General features: G+C 37.8%; 1 protein-coding gene across 1 annotated transcript in view; it reads right to left on the bottom strand.

The window, feature by feature from the left end:
• Nucleotides 1-790: 790 nt before the first annotated feature.
• The window catches only part of MDFIC (MyoD family inhibitor domain containing), a 48,183-nt gene continuing 24,673 nt past the window's right edge, over nucleotides 791-24,300 (bottom strand). The window contains exons 3-4 of the mRNA XM_009702061.1: nucleotides 14,000-14,275; nucleotides 791-1,220 (exon numbers count right to left, since the gene is read on the bottom strand). Of these exons, the coding sequence (XP_009700363.1) occupies nucleotides 973-1,220; nucleotides 14,000-14,275 (524 nt within the window). The 3' untranslated portion in view covers nucleotides 791-972. The remainder of the gene's footprint in view (nucleotides 1,221-13,999; nucleotides 14,276-24,300) is intronic.

Raw genomic sequence — 24,300 nt, 5'->3', positions numbered from 1 at the left:
AGTGAAGAAATAAATACTAAGTTATGTGACACTCGCTCTAAAGCCACAAACACTGACAGGGCCACTTAATGCACAGGCTTAGATTCTTGAGTTAACTTCTGATAATTTCTTTTTTATAGTCAACTTTTGAAGATTTGTTAGTGTATTAGTTGGTCTGTTAGTCTAAGGATATATTTCATGTCTACACAGATTTCCAAAGTCTCTTTCTAAAAAGAAGCATTTCAAGTAATATTAGTGCTGAAGTAAAATGTAAGTTCTCTATTCTGTCTTGATTGATAACAATGAAATCTTGGTACTCTAGTCCATGGCAAAACTTACATTGACTTTAGTTTGCCAAATCTTCGCATATGGTCAATACTGACAATGGAAAATACCAGGAATCTCTCTCAAACCAATGAGATACTCAGAACAAAAGAAATCTTGCCAATGTGACCACTGTAGCAAAACCAACAGTAGATTCCCGATGCTGACTTCTGAATTAAGTTTAAAATAATAGACCAAAATTGCTTTCAACCCAAAGAGACTGAAATGAAGACATTTGCTTTCCAGAATGCCAGTAAAGGCATGTTATGCATGGAGGCATTTGAGTGTTTAAACACTAAAGTAGGTAAAGGCAAATACTTAAGGCTTTGCCCTGTAGTTTCTTCTCTGACCAAAACCTGTCACTCAGTTCAAATGGCAATTTACCCTCACACAGCCTGTGGTATCAGGCCTATAATTCGGATTCAATAAAGTCTTCCATTTGCAAAGCCAAAAGGAAGCTGGAATGTAGCTTGAGTTTCACATACAAAACTATACAATTTGTGTTAGAATACAGATTTGAGGATTACTTTAAAAAAAATATTTATATAGAGAGAATTAACAGTGCAATACCAGTTGGTTGTGTGAAAATCTTACCTTGTCTTTCTTCAAATGTATTTAAAGAGAAGCTCTCCAGTTTTATAGAGAATAAAATAAAAAGGGATAAATATTTCATGATGGGAAGCAGATCCCACAGCATTCCATGCAGATCTCCAAGCAATCTGAAGATTCACAACATGCGTCCATTATGCCACAGTCCATATCACACGGGCAGTTACAGCCATCTCCCATCTCGTCCCCGCAGCAACAGCAGCAGGCCTCCGATGTGCAGATGCCGCAGGATGCTTGTCCCAGAACAATGTTACAGAGGGTGAGAAATTCACAGAACAAGCAAGCCAGGATACAGTGAACACAGCAATCTTCATACGTACCCGTTCAGTAGCATGTCATGTATGAACAAACAGAACAAACAAACCAACAACAAAGGAAAGAAAAAAGAAATCATTAATACATTACTCTAAATCCAGATATATCACAATGTCAAACAAGTAGCTGAAAGACAAAGACTCAGAATAGACACAGTCTAACACCACAAAGAACGTGCTTCCCATCTTCGAGGGCGCTTTTGCAGCCTAACTCATCTCCAATTCAGCACTGGTTTTGATGCAATTTTCCTTTCGCCACTTCACTTCATGCAAATCCCAAGTACTAAACATCTGCTTAGATCCATTTCTCCAGTAATTTATTATGTAAAATACCCATATCTATTATCTTCAGTCAAAACTTCTTCCAGCAGGCCCATGAAGTTATTAGGTAAAAAAATAAAATTTAAAAATCAGCTTATGAAGGAAACTACCTAAAATTATTTCCAGTCTCTCCCTGTGCATCTTGCCCTTCTGAATCTGTTTTGTTGGCTTGCCACAAGGGAGTTGCCACAACATTTTTGATTTCTTCATTGTTTCATGCACACCTTAAAACCAGCATAACAGCATGTTCTATGTATCTCTGCACTTCCAACAACATATAAAACATTCAGTCACAATACAAATTTTTCTATTGTTTTTCTACACAAATTTCTTGGCAATCCTTTTAATCTTCAGTAAAGCTCATACCTACACCTGAACATCAATATCCATCTCTCATAAGTACTGCTAAATTACATGAGATAATCAAGGTGTCCCACAAACTGTCTGCAAAAAAGTATGGCACCCAAAGAGTAAATATATGGAATAACTTCCAACAACTAATACATCCATGAGACACGACAGCAAAACACAAAGATTGGAACTAAATATGCGCCCATGAAAAGAAGACTGCGGGAGTGAGGGATACACTCAATTGTTTTCACTCTCCTCCCATAGTAAGCACATAACATGTATAAATTTATATGTATAAACATATTTAATTTGTAAAAGGCAGTGAACAGTCATCCAGAAAGAAAATGAAAACTTAAAAATACAAGATATGTTCAAGATAGGGAATGACCGCAGTGAACAGTCATCCAGAAAGAAAATGAGAACTTAAAAATACAAGAAATGTTCAAGATAGGGAATGACTGTTCTTTCCTAGCCTCAGTTTTCAGTCTTCTTTTTACCGCAAACCTTGACCTCCTTTAGCCACAGACAGCTGAAGATTGGGAAAATGTTCTGGGGAAAACATCCTGCACCATCTCGTTCTTTCCCTGTCCCTACAGTCCATCACAGGTATCTGCTATGAGAGGCCAGTAGGAAAAACAGGATATTGAGCTATATGGGCAATTGGTTTGACCATCTACACACGTTATGTTCTTACAGTTCATCAGTCCATCACAGGTATCTGCTATGAGAGGTCAGTAGGAAAAACAGGATATTGAGCTACATGGGCAATTGGTCTGATCATCTACACACGTTATGTTCTTGCAGTTCACAGGCTGGAGAATGCCAACATAACAGAAAGCTTGCTATTATTTGCAACCGTAATGCAATTACCAGGCCTCCTAAACATATTTATATATGTCAAAAATGATGCAGTAACTGTGGCAAGTATCTTGACTGATTCGAAGTACCTCTAACATTGCAGAAACTTTGACTTCAGGATAGGGTAGCAATGACTTTACCCGAGCAAACCTGTACACTTACAGCAATGCAGCAACAGAGGCTCAGACCTGCAAAATCTCTCCCAAGAAGCAAAGTAGCCACCCGAGCTCTCAGCACACTCTAAACATCTGCCGGGGATTGATTTCTCCTACTTACTACACTACTTAGAGCCAAACTTAGTTTGGGAATACCTGTACTGCCATGTGGTCACAGTCATAATATGCACAATGAACGCTTATGCCCCAAAGAAAAAATGGAAATATCAGGAAAAGCAAGAAGGAAAAAAAAAAACAAAACCAACCTGAAAAACTCCCTACTACTGTGCAGGAAGCAAAACTCAGAGGAAACCACAGGTAAGATTGAGCTGTTTTTACAGAAAGTTGTTGCTTGTATTAAAAGACTGCTTTTCCCAAAGAAATACCATCACTACATAAACAACCTTCACAGAAAACCCAGAAGATCTGTGAAATAAAGCTGAGGAGTATCAGTTCACTGAAGAGGACCAAAGCCAGACCGATAGCGATTAATTAGCTGGTTGTCATGGAGATGGTGTTAAATTTGTTCAGGTACAATCTCCTTTCAGATTTTCTTTTAATATGAAGGAAAAAGATAAAGAAGCCAAGAATTCTATCTAAGAAGCCTTCATATTTGAGGAACTGAGGTTTTTACTATTTCATATCTTTGAAACACAGCTGAAAGAAGCCAATACCACAACAAATTTTGTTCTACAAATGTTTCTTTAAACAAAACACCACAATAAAACTTTATGTGTATCAGTACCGAAAATAAGATGCCCGAACAAATCTTGCCTGCTTCATGCAGAGATATGCAAAATTGCAGGGAGAGAAATAAACATTCATAGAAATTATATATATTTATTGATGGATAAGAGACAGAGTTCATAGGTTAAACAAAACGAATTGCACTCAGGAAGCACCTGCTGGACCCACAAAAGAACTTTTCCCTCCTACTTTAAAAAAATCAATACTTACAAGAAGGGACTGTGTTGATTTAAATAAAGGTATTTCAAAGGTAAAGCTATCAAAAACCGTCCAAGACACAAAGAAATTTTGGCCATTAGTGCTATGATGGAAACTCTGGGGAGGGTCTTTCTTTCCATCTCTTCTTTACTAACTGAAACACTAAAAGGACTTATTTACCTACTGTTTATTTTTATTTCCTTCTCCCTGGATGGCAAAACCAATTTTCCATTCAGAAAATCTTTATGTAACAATTTTACTTAACCTCACAATCACTTAACATAAAATAGAGATACCCTTTACTGCTCTCTTCATGCTTGCAATGACTCATTTGTACAATGAACATAAACTTTGATCCACATTTCAAGGACAAACCTGAAATAATCATGCTTTTATATTCTTCATGTTATTGACTTTTAATAGCTATCCAGGTAGCAATTATTTAACACATGACGAAGCATGCTGTTACCTAGTCATACCCAACTTGCTGAATTCAGAATCATGACTCTAAAGGTCTGTAAATTACATTCAGATAAAATGGGTGGAAGAATAATTTCTTCTATGTACGACTCCTACTTCTTAGCTTCGTATCTACAGATGTAATTATAAGGAAAGGGAAAAGATACAGTCACACTGTTTTTTTGTAGTAATAACAAATCTACATGCTACATGAAACTCACACATCCTTTTTTAGCACCCATATGCCTACAGCAGCCTGTCAGTTCCACAGAAAAAATTATACAGCTAAAACCCCCTTCCTTTGGTTGCTGTTGCACTGCTGATCAGTGGAACCCAGCCACGAAGCAGATGCTACATAAAGCCCACTCCAAAAAAGATGACCTCAGGTTTTTCATTACCGTGTTGGAGGCCACTAAAATATATTTCACTGCTTGCACAAGACTCTCTAATAATTCTTTCCTGTCTCCAAGACCAAAGAGACTACTTTAAATTACAGACTACTTTAGATTTCAAAACTATTTTAACATGTTAAGAATAAAGACTATACTTAACTTCCACTCTTTTACCTTATCACATCAAAATCACACAGTTTTTGCAGATGAGTGAGTAGTGGAACACATTAATACAACTGGAACTGAACTTATTTTGTACATTTGGGAAGAAATTGGAAAAAAAAAAGTAAATCTAATGAAGTCTGACAACATGTTTTCTGGAAACTTTGAATATATTTTAGTCTTTTCTGATAAAGCAATGATATAGTAGTATCAGTTATGGCACTGTGTTACTGTAAAGAGATGCTAGCTTAAAATGATCTATTTCTTTACGTTCTTTTTTTTGTTGTTTGAGAATTAGAGGCTTTCTCATTTTTCTTTTCCCATTAGATATACCAATGCAATTAAGAATTAGGGTTGTGGCTTTACCAAGGACCAAACTCCACCTGTCTTGATCTTCATGATGCAGTACTGCTGCTAAATAGCTAACTCCCAAATTTCTTGGGGTTTAAGTTTTCGTTAAATACTTCAAGAGAGAAAGAAGAAATTAGTCTATGTCTCATTATGCAAGCCCACCATTAATGAAGATAAGTTTTTCCTTAGGACTTCCACACTACACCAGTCTCAAATCTCCATTGTTTTTCAGTTCTTCTATTACATTTTTCTCTAATCAATGGAGAAATGCTGCACTACAGATCGGCACTATACCAAAGTGACGATGTTAGGTGTCAAAAACCTGTACAGAGGTATACTTTATAAAACAAAACAAAACAGTACATCTGCCTTAGTTCTTTTATCAAATGCATTTCATTTCATCAAAGCACAGTATTACATTTGTTGACTACGACCCAAGCTCCCAAAAGCTATGCTGAATGGCATGAATTATGATAGGTTTGGTCTGTAGGCAGTGATAGTATATTTTATTAGACCAACTCACAGTTGGGGTAAAAAGATGAGATTTCAGACACTCAAGCTTATCTTCAGTTATCCTTTCATTTTGCACGGGATGAAAGTTAGACCTAAAGTTAAAAGGGTCATCCCATGCAGCATTTTTAAATCCTAATGTAAGTAAAGCTGTTTCCTTAGTCCTTTGGCACATCCCCAAAAGTTACAGATTTGTTAGGGAACTTCATCAAAACTGTTAAACAATGCCAAGGCAAATAGAAACCCAACCAACTCGTCCAAGTTTTTGCTGCTTGTATCATACACACACGTCCAGCTACTTTGTGCTGGCTTAACTAAAGAGTGTATACAGTACATGTAACGTCTACTTTAGCTGGCTTATGGATGTTAACGCAGACAATATCCCCACAAGAAATAGCCTAAAATCCCTTAAAACTGTTTACAGACTGTTATTCAAAGCCCAGAGGGCCCCACTCTGTACCTTATCCCAGTTGTAACAACTATGCGCATTTAAGGAAAAGAAACAATATCAACAATAAAACAACCTTAATTTTTAGCCAGGTCTTTAAGCGTTTGCATGTGCACACCACTTCTTGTTTCTAAAATCTTTGCATACAGCTATTACCCTGATATCCAATTCCTTTTAAAGACTGAAGTAAATACTGAAGCATGTATTTCTTTTATTTTAACCTCCCTTTTATCACCTCCTCTTCATTTTTATGAAAAGGTGCGGCTCTACTTAAGAAACTGACTTTTAAGAGAACTATCGACCACCAAAACTGTACAAGGGACGGCAACGTTAAACTGAAAAATGTACAGAGAAACACACGCGCAGGCTGATCTGTGCTGCTTTTGTAATGTTTGACACTAACCTGTCATAAACTGACCCAATAAGCTTTCATACCAAGCAGGCGGGTCACATATGATAAAAGGTTTTCATGTCTAAAATGGTAAATAAGCTCACTTACAGGATGGTGACCTTGGTCAGCTTCTTACTAACTATATTCTCCGAGTTCAGACAACTCAAAACAAATCTCCAGGCACTCTGCTGTCTCACAGCGAGAATCAAAAAGGGCAAAACCGCAATCAAAGTGGCAGCTGAGGTCCTCAGCGGGGTTTTACTCGAGGCCCCTGCAGAGCCTTGATCAGAAGCCCCAGCAGGAGCTACAGGCGTCCCACCGGCCGGCAGCGCGGGGCTGAACACGCAGGGTCGACGACAGAGACGGCCCACGGCCCCAACGACAAAGCCAAGCGACCAGAAACCATCCCAGCACAAGTTTCTTAAAGGTTTGCGTAGCATAGAGGTGGGATGTAAACTGCACCCAGCAGCGGCATGCACACCATCGCCCCAGGGTTCCTGTAACGTACGACGTTCGTGTGCGGCCTCTGCTACCCAGCCCCTTCCCAAAAACTCCCTGCACTCAGGAAAATGCTCAAGGAAAAAGAAGAAATGCAGAAAGAACAAACTGACACATTGCATGGAGTGTACTTATCTCTTGATAACAGCGCTACATTTATTTAGACAGGGGAAAATACAGTTACAAAGCACAGTATACGTGATCTTTTGGCATTTTAAAATAGAAAACTATCATCTCTATTGATCAAGAAAACTAAAATGTTGCCTGAACAGGCAAATTACACTGCAGAACACATGGAAACTTTTGTCAAAGCTTATATTCGAAACTCTCGATACAGATACAACCTTGGGAGTAAAATGATCCAGCTCAAACATACAGATATACCAAAAAACATGCCAACTGTCAATACCTAAGGCTTCCTTAGAATATAAAGCTTTCACTGTCATTGTTCATCACTGCAAATACTGAGACGAGTTAGGTGCTAGCTACAACATGACCTTACAAAATGGATACTGCAGGAAGACCTTTTTTCATTACAGGCCCTGTTTTCCACTCAATCTTGTTACACAACATGTAAATCACCTCCCAAGACTTCTATGCAAACAAAAATATAAACCATGCTTAAAACACACCACTCTGCACAATGCCTTCTTAAAAATCACAGGTTTGACCATACGATAATGTTATTTGCCCACTGCCTGATTGACAACTGCATTCTGATTCAACCTTGTCTAACAAAAAAACCTGTTTAGCACTTTGTGCTCAGACACAAATCCACTTTGAATCAATTTCTAAAAGATAACAATGGAAATTTTCACCCAAGACAAGAGATTTGCAGGATACTAAGTAGCTGCCTAAATGCTACTTAATGCTATGGGATGGATTTCAGAAGTGTATGTATGTTTAAAAAAAGAAAAGAAAAAAGAGAGAGAGAGAGAGAGAGACAGAGATGGCCAGCAGATAGTATTTCTGCAATGTCAGGCTATTAATGGTATAAAGCACAGTCATACCAAATTTCAGTAAATAACACCAATCCAATGACAGAATACTATATGAAAGAAAACTTACTGCTGCTCTTGTGGCACTCAAGGGCGGGAGAGGAATCTAAAAAATCCTATTCAAAATCATATGCCCAAGAGGAAAGTAAGGTTGACCAAAAACTATTTTTCAGTTTACACAAAGTTATCTAAACCAAAGTAAAATGCTCCTACTTCAAATAGAGGTCTGCTACCCTGCTGAGAGAACTACTCACTACTTTCCACATATATGCACCCAGTTGTTCTTAAGACCCTGGCTTAACACAAAGGCTATTTGGTGGACTTGCTTTGTCTTCAGTTAAGCCATCAGTATCACTTGGGATACTCTAATAAATTAATATGGTCAGCAGCGTGAGCTAAACAGTGCCCACCAACCCCATGCTTGGATTCAACACCTAGAACAGATAAAGTTGCATTATATTAAAAAGAAGGGAGGAAAAAAATCTCATTGAAATGCACGCTGAAATGTTGAATTTTTTTTTTAAAAAAAAAACCCAACCTTGGGTAAGATTGTTCACCACATCTCTAAGCTTAGTAACACAAGATACACAGTCCAGAAGGTTGAGGAAGGTTGTTTCAGGCCTTGCTCCTGGAAAAGCACAACTGGCAAGTTAAATCTGGCGGGAAGCCGACATCGCCTGTCGTTCCCCAGAGCCTCACCCCCACGCTGTAGGCTTTCTTTATCTACCTCACTCCCGCATCTAGCCTTATTACACTTCCTAAGACCTATCTTGAAAAAAATCCTTGGAAAGGAGATGCCTTCTAGTGCCTCTATGGTTTAGACAACCTAGAAAGGAATAAAGTGATGATCTTGCCATATACACAGGATATATCAGGATCTGCTCACCATAGTTTAACAAACTGCCATTTCCAGATGAATATAACAATTGTCTATGCTTTCAGGCTTTTGGGTATGTGAAGCACCACCCTAAACTCAAATTATCACAAGTTCCTACAGTTGTGGGAACTACCCTGACAAACGTAGTAACTTGGGAAGTCACAGTAACTTGACCAGAAGCGAGAGCTCCATTTCAAAACTGAATTAAAACCTGTATTCCCTCTTCCCATCATTAACTTTTCAGAAACGACTGCTTTGCTTAAAAAAATGCAGAACGTCAAGCTTCATAAGGTTTTGCTAGGAAAACTTGGTTTGTTTTTTACAAAATAATTAGTGTCTACTTCATTTTGCCCTCTCTGCTCCCTTAAATAAATTCCTCTTCCACCCCTCCCACTGCCCAGTTTCTTCTTCCCTTTCCTCCTCCAGCTCTCCATAGGTCATTATTACTTATCTTCCACTACTCTGACACACATGTATGTATTTGCTTACTCGTTTTTCTTCATCTGCTAACATCTAGATTTACCGTTCAGTTGCCTCATTGCTGCTGCCTTTAGATCTCCTCCTCTAAGTTGCTCTGGACAGGTACCGCTCCTTCCAAACACAGCAGCTAGACTGCCTTCTTTTTACTCATTTACAATTGCTTTTTCAGGTTTCCAAGGTGTTTCTTGCACATTACAGGTGCAAGAGAGTGACAGCTCTCTTTGCTAGTGGTCTACCAACCAGAGTTTTGGAAGAACTGTGACACCTCTGACATCAGTAATTTAAAATACTATTAAAATTTCTTTGAAGAAAAAAAATCTTTTACTCCCAGTATGCACTGAAACCTATTCAGTGCTTCCAAAAAATCCTTAGAACTGAAATGGTGTTTAAAAACTGCTTTTTAAGAGAGACACTCCTACTATTTCATAATTCCTTTGTTTTTTTGCAGTGTAAGTGATGGAGCTCAGTATGATTTCTTCAGGGACAATATGGATTAATAATAGATGCAGAGGAAGAGCAGAGCTGGTGAGTGCACTCACAACCTCCTAAGCCTCACTGGATGTGAAAGTGTTTCTAAACAGCATTATTTGGGAATGCTGACACGACTCCATTCACTACAGGCTCACTTAAAAAGCCTTCAACTTAAAAAGTTTTTAACACTTTTATACTACTGCTACCAAAAGATCTGTTACGTTTAAGCGCTTCCAATGCAACTTCAATTCTGAAAGCTCAGAAAAATGCGATCTACAGCACAAGTGGAGTTTGCAGCTGAAACAACTGATAAAAGAGTTGTTAACTGTGGTGGGGGGATTTTGGTGGGCTGGGGGACTGGGGGGCTTTATAGCTTGCATTAGGGCTGTCTAGTACTTTGGAGACCAAGAGGAGCAGTACTGACCTTCATGGGAAGATGTGGTGTCCTGGGTAAAATAATATTGGACTTCATTTAGCTCTCTGGTATATATATCGAAGCCTGCTGTATATGAAGCAGTATGCTGCATTTGCTAACCTCTTAAATAAGCATAAGCCTAAACATGCTCCTGCACAGGACGGGTGGCAAGCCTGGATGTTTCTTGATTCTATCCTGCTTCAAGCACTACCAGGTTTTCTGTTCTGTCAATAGATAAGATGTTCTAGTGCAAAATAAGTACCAGACCAGGACTTATTTTGCATTACAAATAGGTGTGGTGCTCCAGAAATATTCACATCTTGTCTTTTAAGATGAAACAAGAAGAATGCAGCTTTTGGGAGGGAATAAGAAAAACTGAAAAATATTTTCTTTTTTCTATTGTCTAAACTCAGCTTGATGACCAGAATTTTCACTTTTCTTCCTTCTGATGACATAATCTATTTATTTTCTCTGGCCTCTTGGCTTCACTTAATACCAGTTATTCTGACTGGCAACAGAGCAGAGCACTTAGAGTGGAAGACAACATGGCATGTATTTTCAGGTTTAAAAGGGAAAAAAGCTATAAATTAGATTATAAAATCCAAGGTTGTACATAAGGAATAGCAAAATTAAAGTGAATCGGAATACCTGAAAGTGTACAAGTTTATCCGTATTTCTTTCTATTAAAATTATCTGGACACTATAGTAAATTGAAGTAGCTGAGTTAATTCGGGTGATTGATTATTCAATACTCGCAGTGCAAAAATTAATATAATTTGTCTCTTTCTGCAAAAGGTTACATAAGAAACTGCATACAAGTTATATTATTATACTGTATAGGCGTGCACAAACACAAACTCACACCTTCAAGTAAACTCAAACCCAGTAGCTCTTCAGCAGTAACCAATGGTTTATGAGGTTAACATGTTACAAGTTAAAGCAAAGCCAAATAGTTAAGCAATGCTGCAAATAATTTCCAACAGCTTCCTATCTTTTCCATCTTCCTGTAAACCTTTTCAATAGTTTCTACAGAAATGTCATTGGATCAGAAGAGGTAACTGCTGACAAAAATGCCTCTTTGCCCACAAAGTATGATACATAATACACAGAAGCTGCAGAAGTTAGGTTCAAATTAATTTGCGTATACCATTTTGACAGACTGTCTATGCAAGCCTCAGTCACAGGGCTTACTAGTGCACTCTTGTGACTTTGCAGAATTATATGTATTCATCAAGTATATATATTGCTGGTTTAAATGCAATTAAACTCCTTTGAACTAATAACCTGGCTACTTACATCAAGTTCTTTAAGTGTAGCCTTGCGGAAGTAGTCATAAGAGGATAACATTTTTTAAAATAATAAACGCAATTATTTTCAAGTAACAGATACATAATTTTTTCCTTAAATAGTGATCTTTCTTTGTGTTATTTTAGATAGTTCAACTGACCATTGCGAGAGTCTCTGTGAATCTTATCAAAAAACTGAGGGATGACAGAACAAATTAAGTATATATTGATACTTCCTGCAAGGTAACAACTTGGTAAGAACATAATTTATAGCTGAGAGTTCCCCCATGCAGCCCCACAGGGTAAATTACTGAAAAGCTGAAGAAACTGTCAGAAGGCTTGTACATGCGTGCATGCAGATGTGTAGACACAAATATAAATATGTCTGCCAGAGAACTGTAAAGCGAAATAAATTTCAAAAAAAGAAAATTATTTTTTTAAAACAAATATTCCTTTATAGGCATATCACAATATCCTAGATACACTTTAATCATTGCACAATAAAACTTGTGCTTCACTCAGACTAGTTAACAGAAAACTTAGAGCAGTAGACATTAGCAGCACGGGTCAAGCTATTCAGAGTGTATATACAAGCTCCCACATTCAAAACGAGAACATTACAAGGTTAGATGTATAATGTTGAATGTATTTAGTTTTAGCTATTAGATGACTCAAGAAACTACATGTGACAGTAAGGATTACCCTGTATTTCTGTACTTTGAAAGTATGTAGGTTAGTGTGACAACACAATGTAGTTATCTATATTCTAATCAGGTATGCCTTAAAAAATATCAACATTTCGGATTGCATATTGGCAGTTTCAGTTAACTAACAATCATGTGTTGGATATTAAAATCAGACATTAGAATGCAGAGCTAAATCTAAAGGTATCTTATTAATTTTCTGTTCAACCATTCAGTAATTTGACATAATCATTGCCAAGGTTATTAAAAACAAAAACACCCCAACCCACTGACTGTATTTATTCCAATATAATTTTAGAAGAAAAAAGGAAGTGTTTGCCATAAATAATTGTATAGGGGCATGAACAGGGCAGGCTCCGTCTCTTTAGAACTCTGTAATATTTTTTTTTCAGAGGTTGATTTTCTTAAATTCAGAGGCCTGCACTTTGTACCAGTCGTGTGAACAGAGCTAGGTCTCTTGACTTACAGTTTTTTGATACTGCACGAAGTAAAAATATATAAGAAAAAATATCAGGCTGGAAGGTGAACTGCATTTCACGTAAAAGAAATAGATAGGCAGAATATAAGAAGTAAGAAGTTCTGGTTTTGGAAAGAAATGTTAGAAGAGTGAAAATGCAACAGAAAAATACCAGTAGGTTCTTGAAGATAAATATGAAAATAAACAACAGCAAGGAGGACCAGCCCATGGCACGGTCCGAGTGAAGCTGTTCTTGATGTTACTACACAGATTCACCTAGTAGGTTTGACTGAAGTACTTAAGTCAAGAGAAGTCACTCCACTGACATCAGTAGGCTTCACTCAGGCCGCTATGTGCAGTCCTTCTGATCCCTCTTCCTTTCATCTAGGCTGAGAATCCTCCCCATTTCACTGAACAGTACCGGCTCCCATTTCTCTAAGAATCTGTGTCTGTACCTACTCCCCCACCAAGTTTTTTTTAAACCAGTCGCATCCAGGCCTGCCTCAAAGTAATAAAATTTACAGAGCCTCTGCACCCTTCTTGTAACAGGCAGGAGCAAAGCCCATCAAGTATATTAGTGCTAATGGGAAGGCAGTGGATTGAGGAGAGGCTCATGAACTCAGGGACCATTAGAGTAACTGCAAGCAGTGAAAACACACACACACACAGCTAAAACGTAAGAGAAATTATTTACTTTTGCTTCTTTAAGCTGTGCATAGGGAGCACGAAGCTTTTTCATGCAAATTATTTACAGCCCAAATATCGTATAAGGCACGTTAAACATTGAAGCACAGGTCCAAATGTTACTATCTAGCGTTCAGACCTCATGGCTAGTCAGACTATCTGCTAACAGAACATTTTCAAAGCAAACTTTCCCCTCATGGAGCCTGCCATTACTGGATTTAAGTATTTACTATGCTTTGAACTACTGCTTTAACATTTTTTTCTGGTGTATATGTGACAATGTTGACAGGAGTTTCTGTCAGTTCAGAGATAAAACATTATCAGACTACGTTGGCCAAATGTTTGAAAGCAAGAAATCTCCCATTCCTTCAATTTCCTTCAAATACTTAATATTTTCCTTTGGGGAAGTAACTTGTGTTTTATCATAATGATTTCTATTTGCTTCTGGAGCATGAGTCATGCTCTTCAATTATTTTCAGTTGATTGTGTAATTATTAGTGAGAATGGGGTTGGTTAGTCTTTATTCAGTTTGGGGTTTTTTAATAAGAATTTCTGCTTACCTTCAGGTGAAGTACCTGGCTTTTGAGAAAACGCAGAGCTTATTTTACTCTTCTTGCTGCTACTGCTGTTGACAGACAAGGTGGACTGAATTTTTCTGTGCATTTTTTCTGAAACAGGAGCCGAAATTTTTCTGTTGTCTGCAGGCGCGTGCTTGATCCCGTTATGAATTCCACTTCCATTACTCAGACCTGCGTGGCCATTTTGGATTTTGCCACTTTCTTCCTCACCCCTTTCCAGTGCTGAAGTATTCGGCTGAGGCAAACGTTGAGGTTGTGCTTAAAATGAAAGAAAGAAAAGGTTAATTTAAATTGTAAATTGATAACTGACCACTTTAGGCTAGACTGGGAATGCAACTTTCATTGCTCTTATTGATCAAAGAATAGACCAAAAAGTTAACAATCACACATTAGAACGAGAAAGCAAAAAATATCTCTCGATTAAAAATAATTATTAGGTATTCAGAAAGCACCTTATGACTGCATGAGGCCTAGATTCCCCATTCAGCACTGCACAGGTTTGCAAGGCTCCGTGAATTACACAGAGAGAATACGGCAAGCAATTTGAAGAAGAAAAAAAAAGCAAGAATGGGAGAAAAAGTAGCAAAACTGAGACAAACTTTGATTAAGGGAGCCAAATGAAGAACCGGGGAAATGCAACAGAAGGAGAGAAAAAGGTTATGCGAGGGAAGATACAGACTGCAGTAACAGAAGTGAAGCTGCAGGTTGGCCAACCTGCCGGTCGTCAGAAAATAACCTGAGTGACATGGCAGGGGCCCCCCAACACTCAGCCACCACAGATCAGTATATTAGAGAAGAATAGGAGCGGCCAGGTAACTAACCACACTTTGAGCTTCAATTCATAAAGATCGTGTATTGCTGGGAAGAACAAAACTAATCAAAACATGGTTTTGTGCAGGAGATGATCCAGTAACCAGAAGGACCATGCATTCAAACACCTCACAGCTACGGCAAGCCAGAGTCCCTCCCTCCATATTCCTCAATTCAGAATCACAATTTTAAAAATGGCTCTAATGGGCCAGTTAGGGCTTTAATGGCAACAAACTGAAATGGTGAAAGGAAAAAACCACAAAACCTGTCAAGGCAGGAATCTGCGCTGGCCTGGTTAAGACTCCAAGAGTACACGTTATAAACCCATTCTAATGAGAGGGCACAAAACTTGAGCATTCTTTGTTGAGCTACTGTACCATAAAGGAATATGTTTTTAATAACATGGAAAATACATTGTCTATGTATTTAAAGTCTGTATCTAAAGAAAAGAAAAAACACAGGATTTTTTTAATGTAAAGCTTTGTAATAAAAAAGGGGTTTCCAAGTAAAGATTCTTACTTAGAAAACAAAAAAAACCCAAACACGCAGACTTCATTTGAAAACTCATTAAACTATACACACAGTAACACAAGAAGATTTCATAATCACAAAGCATCAGCCCAATCACTTCCCTTAATCAAAACACTACTGTATCACGCTTGGACATAAAGAGGTTTTCAGACAGTCCAAATTGTAACTATTTATAAATCTAATATCAAGGAAAAAGACCAGATTCTACCGAACACTCAACTGAAGAGAGATTAGACAGTGCCAGCAGTAAAGAAAAGCAGTGCTGCAGTTCATTCTCTTTTCAGATGATTCACATCCATTTTCAGATGATTTCAGAGTATAGCTTCGTATGTAGATTGCACTGTGTTCAAGATAACAATACATATAGATAATTACAGTTAGCTTCCTCTAAAAGAAACATCTCCACTGATCACTTCAGGTACAAGTGACCAACATTTCGGACAAATACTACTGGACAACATGGTCTCTAAAAAGACTCTCGGTTATGAGTTTGCCTAAAACCCTCAATGCTTTCCTTTTATCAACGACACCGATACCATTCTCAGATTGCTTCCTCCAACATTCATAAACTTGTCGAGATTAAACTTCAGAAAAATCTTAAACTTTAAGTCTCGGTCACATTCACAGGCAAAAAAGAGATCATATTCAAATATTATGAGAAGTAACTGGTTCATTTTTTTCTTGCCATTTGATTTTTTTTAGTCACAGCAACAAAGATTTTAAGAAGATACCCTAGACTGCCCACATCTATCTAGGTCAGAGTAACCTTGATTGAACCTGCTTTACAAAAGTGATAATTTTGTAATGCAGGAAAGAGAGGGAGGGTGGAGGGAAACATTTATGCTTTAGCCTCCACAACGTTGTTGCGGGGAAGACAAAGATCAGTCCCTTCCATTACTAGCAGTAACGGCTCACGGACCTCCAAGCCAACAGAGCAGGAGCACAACACTATCTTGACACCTGAACAACTAACTGTTGCCCAAGAAGTTTTTCATTGGCAATATTGAAACTGCTTCTCCTTTCAATTTTTCATTAGTGTTTGCAAAACTTATGAACAGAAGCATAAGCAAGGCACTTGCTTCACTCTGCAATTCAATTTGTAGTACATAGTCTGTTAACATTTCCAGGCTTCTGTAAACACCCCAAAACAAATTTTTAAGGAGTTTTCTCTTACTTGAATAGGATTCATTAAAAATATACTACCAGGAACCATTTGTGTAGGTCATCTTTCCACGTATGTGCAAAACTAGTTTTGTTAAAAAATTAAAAGGTATTCCTTCTATTTTAAAAATAGTCAATGTAGACCTAACGACAGTCAAAAATAAAATCTTTTGCAACATCACGAATCAAATTTTTACTCTCTAAAATTCAGCATCCATACCCATAGCTCCCCATAGCTTTATTTTCCTTATCCCACTCCAATGTAAATTTTAGTGTTCAGGAACAGTGTTTTTCACGTTCCATGTAACGATGCTCCTGCACACTGCGCTGCCTACGATTCCCAACTGTGGAGTGGTGCAGTTGCACCAACAACCTAAGATTACTGGGGAGAGGTTAACTTTCCTCAACAAATAAAAGCAATAGACTATACTAAAAATTCTGTATGCCTGGACATGCAAGTTTCTAAAACTGACAGTTATGACCTTTTCCATGCCAGCTAAATTGGTGGTGGCAGTTTACAATTTTTTGTATATTTTTGGTGCTTTGCTACAATACAATAACTTGGCAAATTACCCAAAATTCAACCTTCAAAATCAGGTGTGTTTCTGTCAAACTGTGGGTGAATAGGAAGTCTGGGGGAGTCTAAACTGGTTTTGCTTTTATTATTACTTTTACTAAGGGTTTGGGTAGTTTTTTTGGTGTGGTTTTTTTTTTAAATTTATTAAATAATCCTGTTTCCAAAGTACTCTTACTTCACTCTCTTAGCATTAACATACAACTTTTTAGCTGACTGGCTTTACAGTATTCACATGTGATATGCAGGTCAAATCAAAATGGAATAAAACCCCAAATGGATTAGTTACCTCAATTTAAATTTATTTTAACTTTATTGATAATTTTGCACTAGGGAGACTTGAATCTTATGGTTAAAACACACTTGAAACCAATTAGGAACCATATGACCGCATTCTAGCATAAAGAACAAAAGCAATTGACAGTTCCAAGATTAAGCCACAACGACTCAGTTTAAAACAGAAATATTTTTACCTTATTTTTTAAAGGTTGTGTATATCTTAAAAAAAAAAAAAAGGTGTTATATGGGGAACGACACAATGCTTCTTAAAACACAGTGATACCCAGGGACTCTCACTCTCTCTTTAATGATCCACTGCTCTCATTCAGCTGTCTTTCTTTTTTCAAATCTTTACATATGTGACAGCTCTCAAAAGTAGACCATAGACCATCTGGCATTTTCCGAGGTGTAACTTGTGCAAATTCAGCTCTACTGGGAACACAATGCTATCTTCTGCCTGCGTTATAAAAGATACAATAGAATGTAGAACTTATGAGTTGTTTTGAATTATTCATTTTTTGCCTGTATATTCAAGAAATTTTACAAACTCTGCATTTTGTACTACATAATCACATGCGTTAAAGGTACAAAGAAACTTTTTGACACCTCTTTTCTACAGAAAGATGGCATTTTGTTTGATATGTGAACATTCAGCGCCTGTTATATCATTCTAAACAGGCCGTGTGCTGCTACAAAAGATCCCATTTTACACTCTATGTATGAGCAAAAATTTTATTCTTGATATTCAGTAACTAGTGCAATACACATCAAAATTTCAAATATGAGTTGAATGAACATTCAGCATCTTCAAATCAGGATGGCACTGGTCACTTACTATACGTTAAAAATTAAAAAAAGAAAAAAAAAAAATCACTCCTCACACAACATAGAAAAATTGTCATTTCAAACATCCACAATGAATAGTTTCAAATGTCCTAAGAAATACCATGCTTTTTAGGTTAATATGTTTTTAATCTTTAGCAAAACCAGTAGATTTAAGTCAATATTTTATACAGTGCTAACACTAGTGGATTTTCAATAAGAATGATAAATATTGGATAAATGATTCAATAGACTGAATCTTTTTTGATAGAAAACTACCAGATAATGTAGCTAGTAATAACTATACATGAATCTGCTGCCTGTGGAAAAGCAATAAAAAGGCAATATATTGCTATAGCATATAATCTATTAGTCTGTTTCACTGCTTCCTTGTCATTGGTTTCCTTGCAAAGTAGGCCTTAATACAATAACTTCTGCTGTTATTTAACCGACTTTACGTAATAATTTAATTGTGAGATTACTATCTGGTGAATAAATATTCGAGTACTAAACATTTACTATGGGTTTGATGGTTTTGAAGTAACGACGCGCATTCTCATTCAGACTGTAAAAGCCTTAGCACAGTTTAAATGAATACACACGTATATATGCAGACTGACAATACATTGTTTACACCTTGCCAAACACCAGCTATTCTTAGGAGAAAAATCCTGATGCATGCATCTAACAGAAAAATGTATGTCAACACAGGGAAACTCTCAACCAAAAGAGGACAGTCTAAGCCATCATTAGGGATTTTAGACAAAACACAAAAACAAACATACACAGAATACAGACTCCTTCGAGTCAAAGTGAATCAAAAGAAAACATCAGGAGGGAGAGAAGAACTGAGACAGCTAATTAGGAGCCTAATCACATCAAAAGCAATTCCAAGGCAGCTGATACAGATGCTCGTGCAGTTTGCTAGGCTGGCCAACACCACCGATGGAACAAATACTTTCCAGTTTACAGCCTGGGTCATCTGACTGCGGACCCAGAGAGGTAAGAATGCTGTTTTTCTTCATTTATGACAAAATAATTTATGACATCAGATCAGGCCACAGAAGCAGTGTTTTTGCAGGTGGACTAGAGAGGAACAAAATCCACAACTCCCGGGTGTTAAAAAACAAAACAAAACCAAACCAAACCAAAATGTAACCTTTGGTATTTTCAAATATTGAGAAAATACAAAGTATCGTTTCATCTGAAAACATCCTCAACCCTTCTCTGCCTCCCAAAACAGTCGCAACCATAAGAAGAGGATGAGGTCTTTTTAGGAAACACAGAGGTCCTGCTTGGGTCCATTCGTGTCGAAAGCCAAGACCTACACACTAATTCGAGCCGGGGAAATTGTTTGATCTCAGTGGTAGCTGCTGCTACTCCCTCTGCATGGATCACAGGGAAGAGACCACAAGCAAGGGAGGTAAGAATCAGGCCTCATGTTTTTTATCAGTGCTCCTTCGTAACACAGACCTGAGCTTGAGGGGAAAAATAAAGTAGATGATAGATAGTCATGGATTGCACAGTAAAACCAGGGGCTGCCTGGATTCTAGAGTAAAATTAAGGTGATTCCAAATTGCTTCTGGAAAAGACATAAATTCCTGCGATATAAAAGGCAACATTTCCAACTGACTAGCAAAAAACCCTTACCTTTTCAAAAATATTACAAATTGTATGCATTCATATGCTCAATAAGCATAAAATTTCAGTGAAGCCGGGAGAACGCAAATATCTCAATCTTTCTCCCTCTCCACTTTTCTAACTAAAATCCTGACTAGTCTCTACATGATCTCCAAACTACATCAATAGTTGTCTCTGCCTAGCTATCCAGAATATTAACATTCAGATTACAAGATGTACCTCTGAGTCAACCTGTGAAGTGGCTTTTGTCAGCAATTATTTTTGAATATTTTCTAGGACATAAATAGCATATACTGCAGCTTCCATATCACAGAAGGCATACATTAACTAAATAACAAGGTACCATCAAGGTACAATCTATCTTTTAAAATCAATTTTTTACACTGAATTTTTTATACCATGCTGACTTTACAAGGAAAACAAAGTACCAACTAACAGCATCAACCACCTTTTTAGAACTGCTTCTTCTAAGACATGAGGATACCTTCAAAATGAATACAATATATTATTATGAAACACAAAGTCCTTTGTAATGAAAATACTGTAGTAAAATTGCTGGTATGAGTTTTACAGGACCCACACTGAGAACACTTTGTAAAATACGTCTGAGAACATATTCAGGGAACACCAGGTATAACAGAAACGGGGCTGGCAGGGGACAAAGAGAAAAGACATTTTATCCCGTGAGCTCTCAGTCGGCGAAGGGCTGACGAGAATGGTAAACGCCATGGGTGCTTGTGTGTTTACGGGTTGAGAAGGCGACACAAGCGCACAAGAAGGTGCCAAAAGTGCTCTTAAATCTGTGCAAAGACACCTGCAGTGCCTGCCTTTGGAAACACGGCAGGCCCTTACATGCTGTTTGAAGGGTTGCAGGAATTGTATAAAGATGTCTTTGACATACCCAGAAAGAAGCAGTTACCACAGGGAAGCATGAAAAGGGCTGGTAGCCCGAGGTTTACAAAGTTGATAGGCGCTCCCACTGAAAATGTGGACTGAATTTCTCTATTTACAAATCCTCTTTCTTGATGTGTTTTAACAAAATGAAGAAACGCCTGCTGATTTTTTTTTAACAATAGCAACAGCAAATTCTCAACATTGTGGAACTGAGTAAATCCTTAACATTTTTAATTACCTATCTTTTAACAATTATCTCAAAATCCAAATATCCTTTTGTCCTCTAGTTACCATTAGATTATCAGTAAATTCTCCTTCTTTATCACACACAAATCTTGCCATCATTAGCAATGTTTTTTGAGAGATTGCAAACATTGGCACCTACGATAAACTTTGCAGGTGATCTGGAAATTCTTGCTAAATCACAATATAGTTAGAAATAAAGATGATTCACATAATGCAATGATTGTTAAGCCACATCTACATAAAGTGGAATACAGTTCTTACAGTAGCATGCAGTTTCTCACTTCTTAAGAACAAACAGCACTAGCTCACCATGAAAAACCCAAGAAAAGAGCCAAACACAAAACAGGACATTATAGGTAAGAGGCACCCAGACACCTGGGGAACAAATTTCTATATAAAGCTGTGTTTAAAAGTAGGAAATCTTACTGCAAACTTTTCACCTGTAACATTTACCTACCCGTTTTTTTCCTCACACATTCTGCTAGAAGACTGGAAAAGAATTGCAGTGCATTTACTCTTATGTTTCATAGCATCACAACTACTTACAGCAGTGGTAATCATCACACAGAGGTGTGCAACGACAGGTTAACTCATGGTCACCATTCTAATGTTCCGTGGGCATATTTATGGTGTTTTACACAATCATTAATTACTACTGAAGCTGATTTTTTTTTGTATTTAAGGTGAAATGCCTGGTTATTTGATCCTATGTTTTCTACATAGGTAACTTATTAAGAGGCATCTTAATCTACTGGATTTATTTTTTTTTTTAAATCTTGTTTTATAATGCACAGTGGCTTGTAGAAATTGGATTTGAGAACAAAATAATAAACGCATTAAGAATAAGAGAATTAGGCTTTTTGTTAATTTCTAAAGTGCTGAAAGTGATCTATTTCTCCAACACAAATAATCAGTAATTTAATAAATGTGAAGACAGACCCCCAAACTATAAAGGATACAAAGAGGTGCAAACCCAGTACAATCCCATTTCACTGAGGAACAGAATGCTTTGCTTCTGGAGCTCTAATTTTAAAAGGAAGGTTAATTAACCACTAGATGCAAAAAAGGTAATCCAAGCCGTTGGCATGACAATTACAGCAGTTATGCAATTAGTAACTATTACAACATATGGTTATACCACTGCATAAAGACACACTGGTGTCCCATGGAATTTAAGACATTAAGTCAAATATTTGGAACAGTTTTGATGCCCCTCGCCATTGTGTTACTTGTTCCCAAATCAAATAATAAACATCAAAGTGAAGCTACAAACAACAGGATATCGCTTGCTGGGTATTGCCTCATAAGCGGCACGGCAGGACGTACCAGACAGGAGAGATAATCTCAAATGTCATTAACAGCCATAACCTAGGTCAAGTGCACAAACAGGTCCTCTTGGCTCCAGCATCTCCTGCTCCCTTCCTCAAAACCCCAGTGACCACTGACAAACTAGACACTGTTTCACTGCAGAAAAGAGCATGGGATGGCGAGGCCAATATACTGAATTTTCAGAGATTACAGCGTTCAGTTAAACTCATACAAATATACATTAAAAATAGCTGTCCTTGGTTTTAAAAAGGACATGAAGGCAGATGCTTGGAATGAGGAATTCCCTCCATATTCACTGCTCTCTTGATTTCTTATCCTCCACTCACATAAGTGACAGAATTTCAGGAGACTCCAAAAAGCGTTCCACCTCAAGTGTCAACCTGACCACCCGCTCTCAGCGCTCTGTCTTTTGTCATCTGTCACTCTAAGTAATACCCAATGCTACTATTAACCAAACTAACAAGATGCAAAAATAAAAAAACAAGAGCAAAACCAGAATGACAACAAAAAAGAGAGGGTAATGGAAAAACGTAGCAGGAAAACACAGAATATCAGTAGAGAAACAGTAATACATACATTGATAACTGAGTTTATGATCCCTTTGCTACACTTATTTTCTCTCCACTATTCTTTCTCGCAACCTAGAGCTGATGCTAAGTTTGGCATCAGCTCATATCAAGCACCAGAAAACCAAAGGAAGAAAGAGAGAAAGCACAGCTCCGAGGAAAATGGAACAGAAGCAGCAAAGGGGCACTAACCACAAGGAACAGGCTAAAACTTGGGATTTTACATTATTAAAACAATAGCAGGGCAAAAACATCAAAAGAAAAAAGAGCAGAAAGCAACCACCCAGAAGAAGACAGCACTGGAGGGGAAGGAGACAGAAAGGGAAAAAAATACATAGTGAGCTGAGCCACTTCAGTCTGTGAGGGCAGAAAAGAGTAGGGAAGAAGAAACAAAAAAAATCACAAGTAAAATCCCACTAGAGCTGAAGTATTTGCTACAAATTTTACAAGTAAGAAAATAATTAAATGATAAATCATTAGTTGATAAGCACTGAAATAAAATGAAGATAAACACATTGTACTTTTACAGTGAGCTGGCGTTAAAGCAATAGTTCCCCTTCTGCTCGAGGTCAGAGAGGCTCCTGGAGCCCAGGCCAAAAATCAGCCACATTCAGCAATAGCAGCATGATGGAAAATGGAAATTCTGTGTCAGAAAGCAGGGTGAGGACTTGAGGTCCACAACAATAACTCTTCATGACCCAGGCTTGTCGTTACTACAGACTGGATAGTTAATGGAGTGACTGTCAGTAGGAGAAAAAAGATGCGGAAATGTAGCAGGGAGTGCAGCAAGTGTCCATCTATTTCCCGGTCCTGAAAAAGCAAAGTGTGAGGAGAAGAAAACAAAACCTCAATGTGTACCTGCACAATGTGTACCTGCACAGGCAACATTAAACACACCAAGAAGGGTTCATCTCTGCTACGGACATCCTTCAGCTACAGGAATTCCCTTATGGCAAGCAGGGTCCAGGAGACGGGCACAGGACCCCTGTCACCAACCCGCCTGGCTGCTATGCCCATGGGTGGGATGAGTGGAGTTTCTTCATCCAAAAGCACCCCACGGACCCCAGGTCACCAAAGGATTTTGAGTCACCCACAGAAAGTCCAGGCAGAGCTATCATAACCAAAGCCGGCTCTTGGGCTGCTGTTATGTCACTAACGCACCAGTCTGGCATCAGGATGACCCAGAAATGAGAGCTCTTTTTCCCTTTTTTGAACTAAATGTTTTGGTGTGCCTTGAAGAGACATGGCACAATCTCACCCAAAATGTTTTTGTGCAAGCTGTACAAATCAGATTCTTGAGAATACACCTTGAAAAGTCCTCTTATCAGAGTCCTTGGAAAACCTTAATTCTCTTTTTTCCTTCCCTAGATTCAAAACTGCAAGCAACCATGGACTAAAGGCTGCATCTCCGCATCAGAGCTCACTACTCT

Source organism: Cariama cristata, unplaced genomic scaffold (assembly GCF_000690535.1).
Source record: "Cariama cristata isolate BGI_N322 unplaced genomic scaffold, ASM69053v1 scaffold13296, whole genome shotgun sequence".
Classification (NCBI taxonomy): domain Eukaryota; kingdom Metazoa; phylum Chordata; class Aves; order Cariamiformes; family Cariamidae; genus Cariama; species Cariama cristata.
The sequence above is the reverse complement of the archived record's forward strand: the minus strand, read 5'-3'. Positions and strand labels throughout refer to the sequence as shown.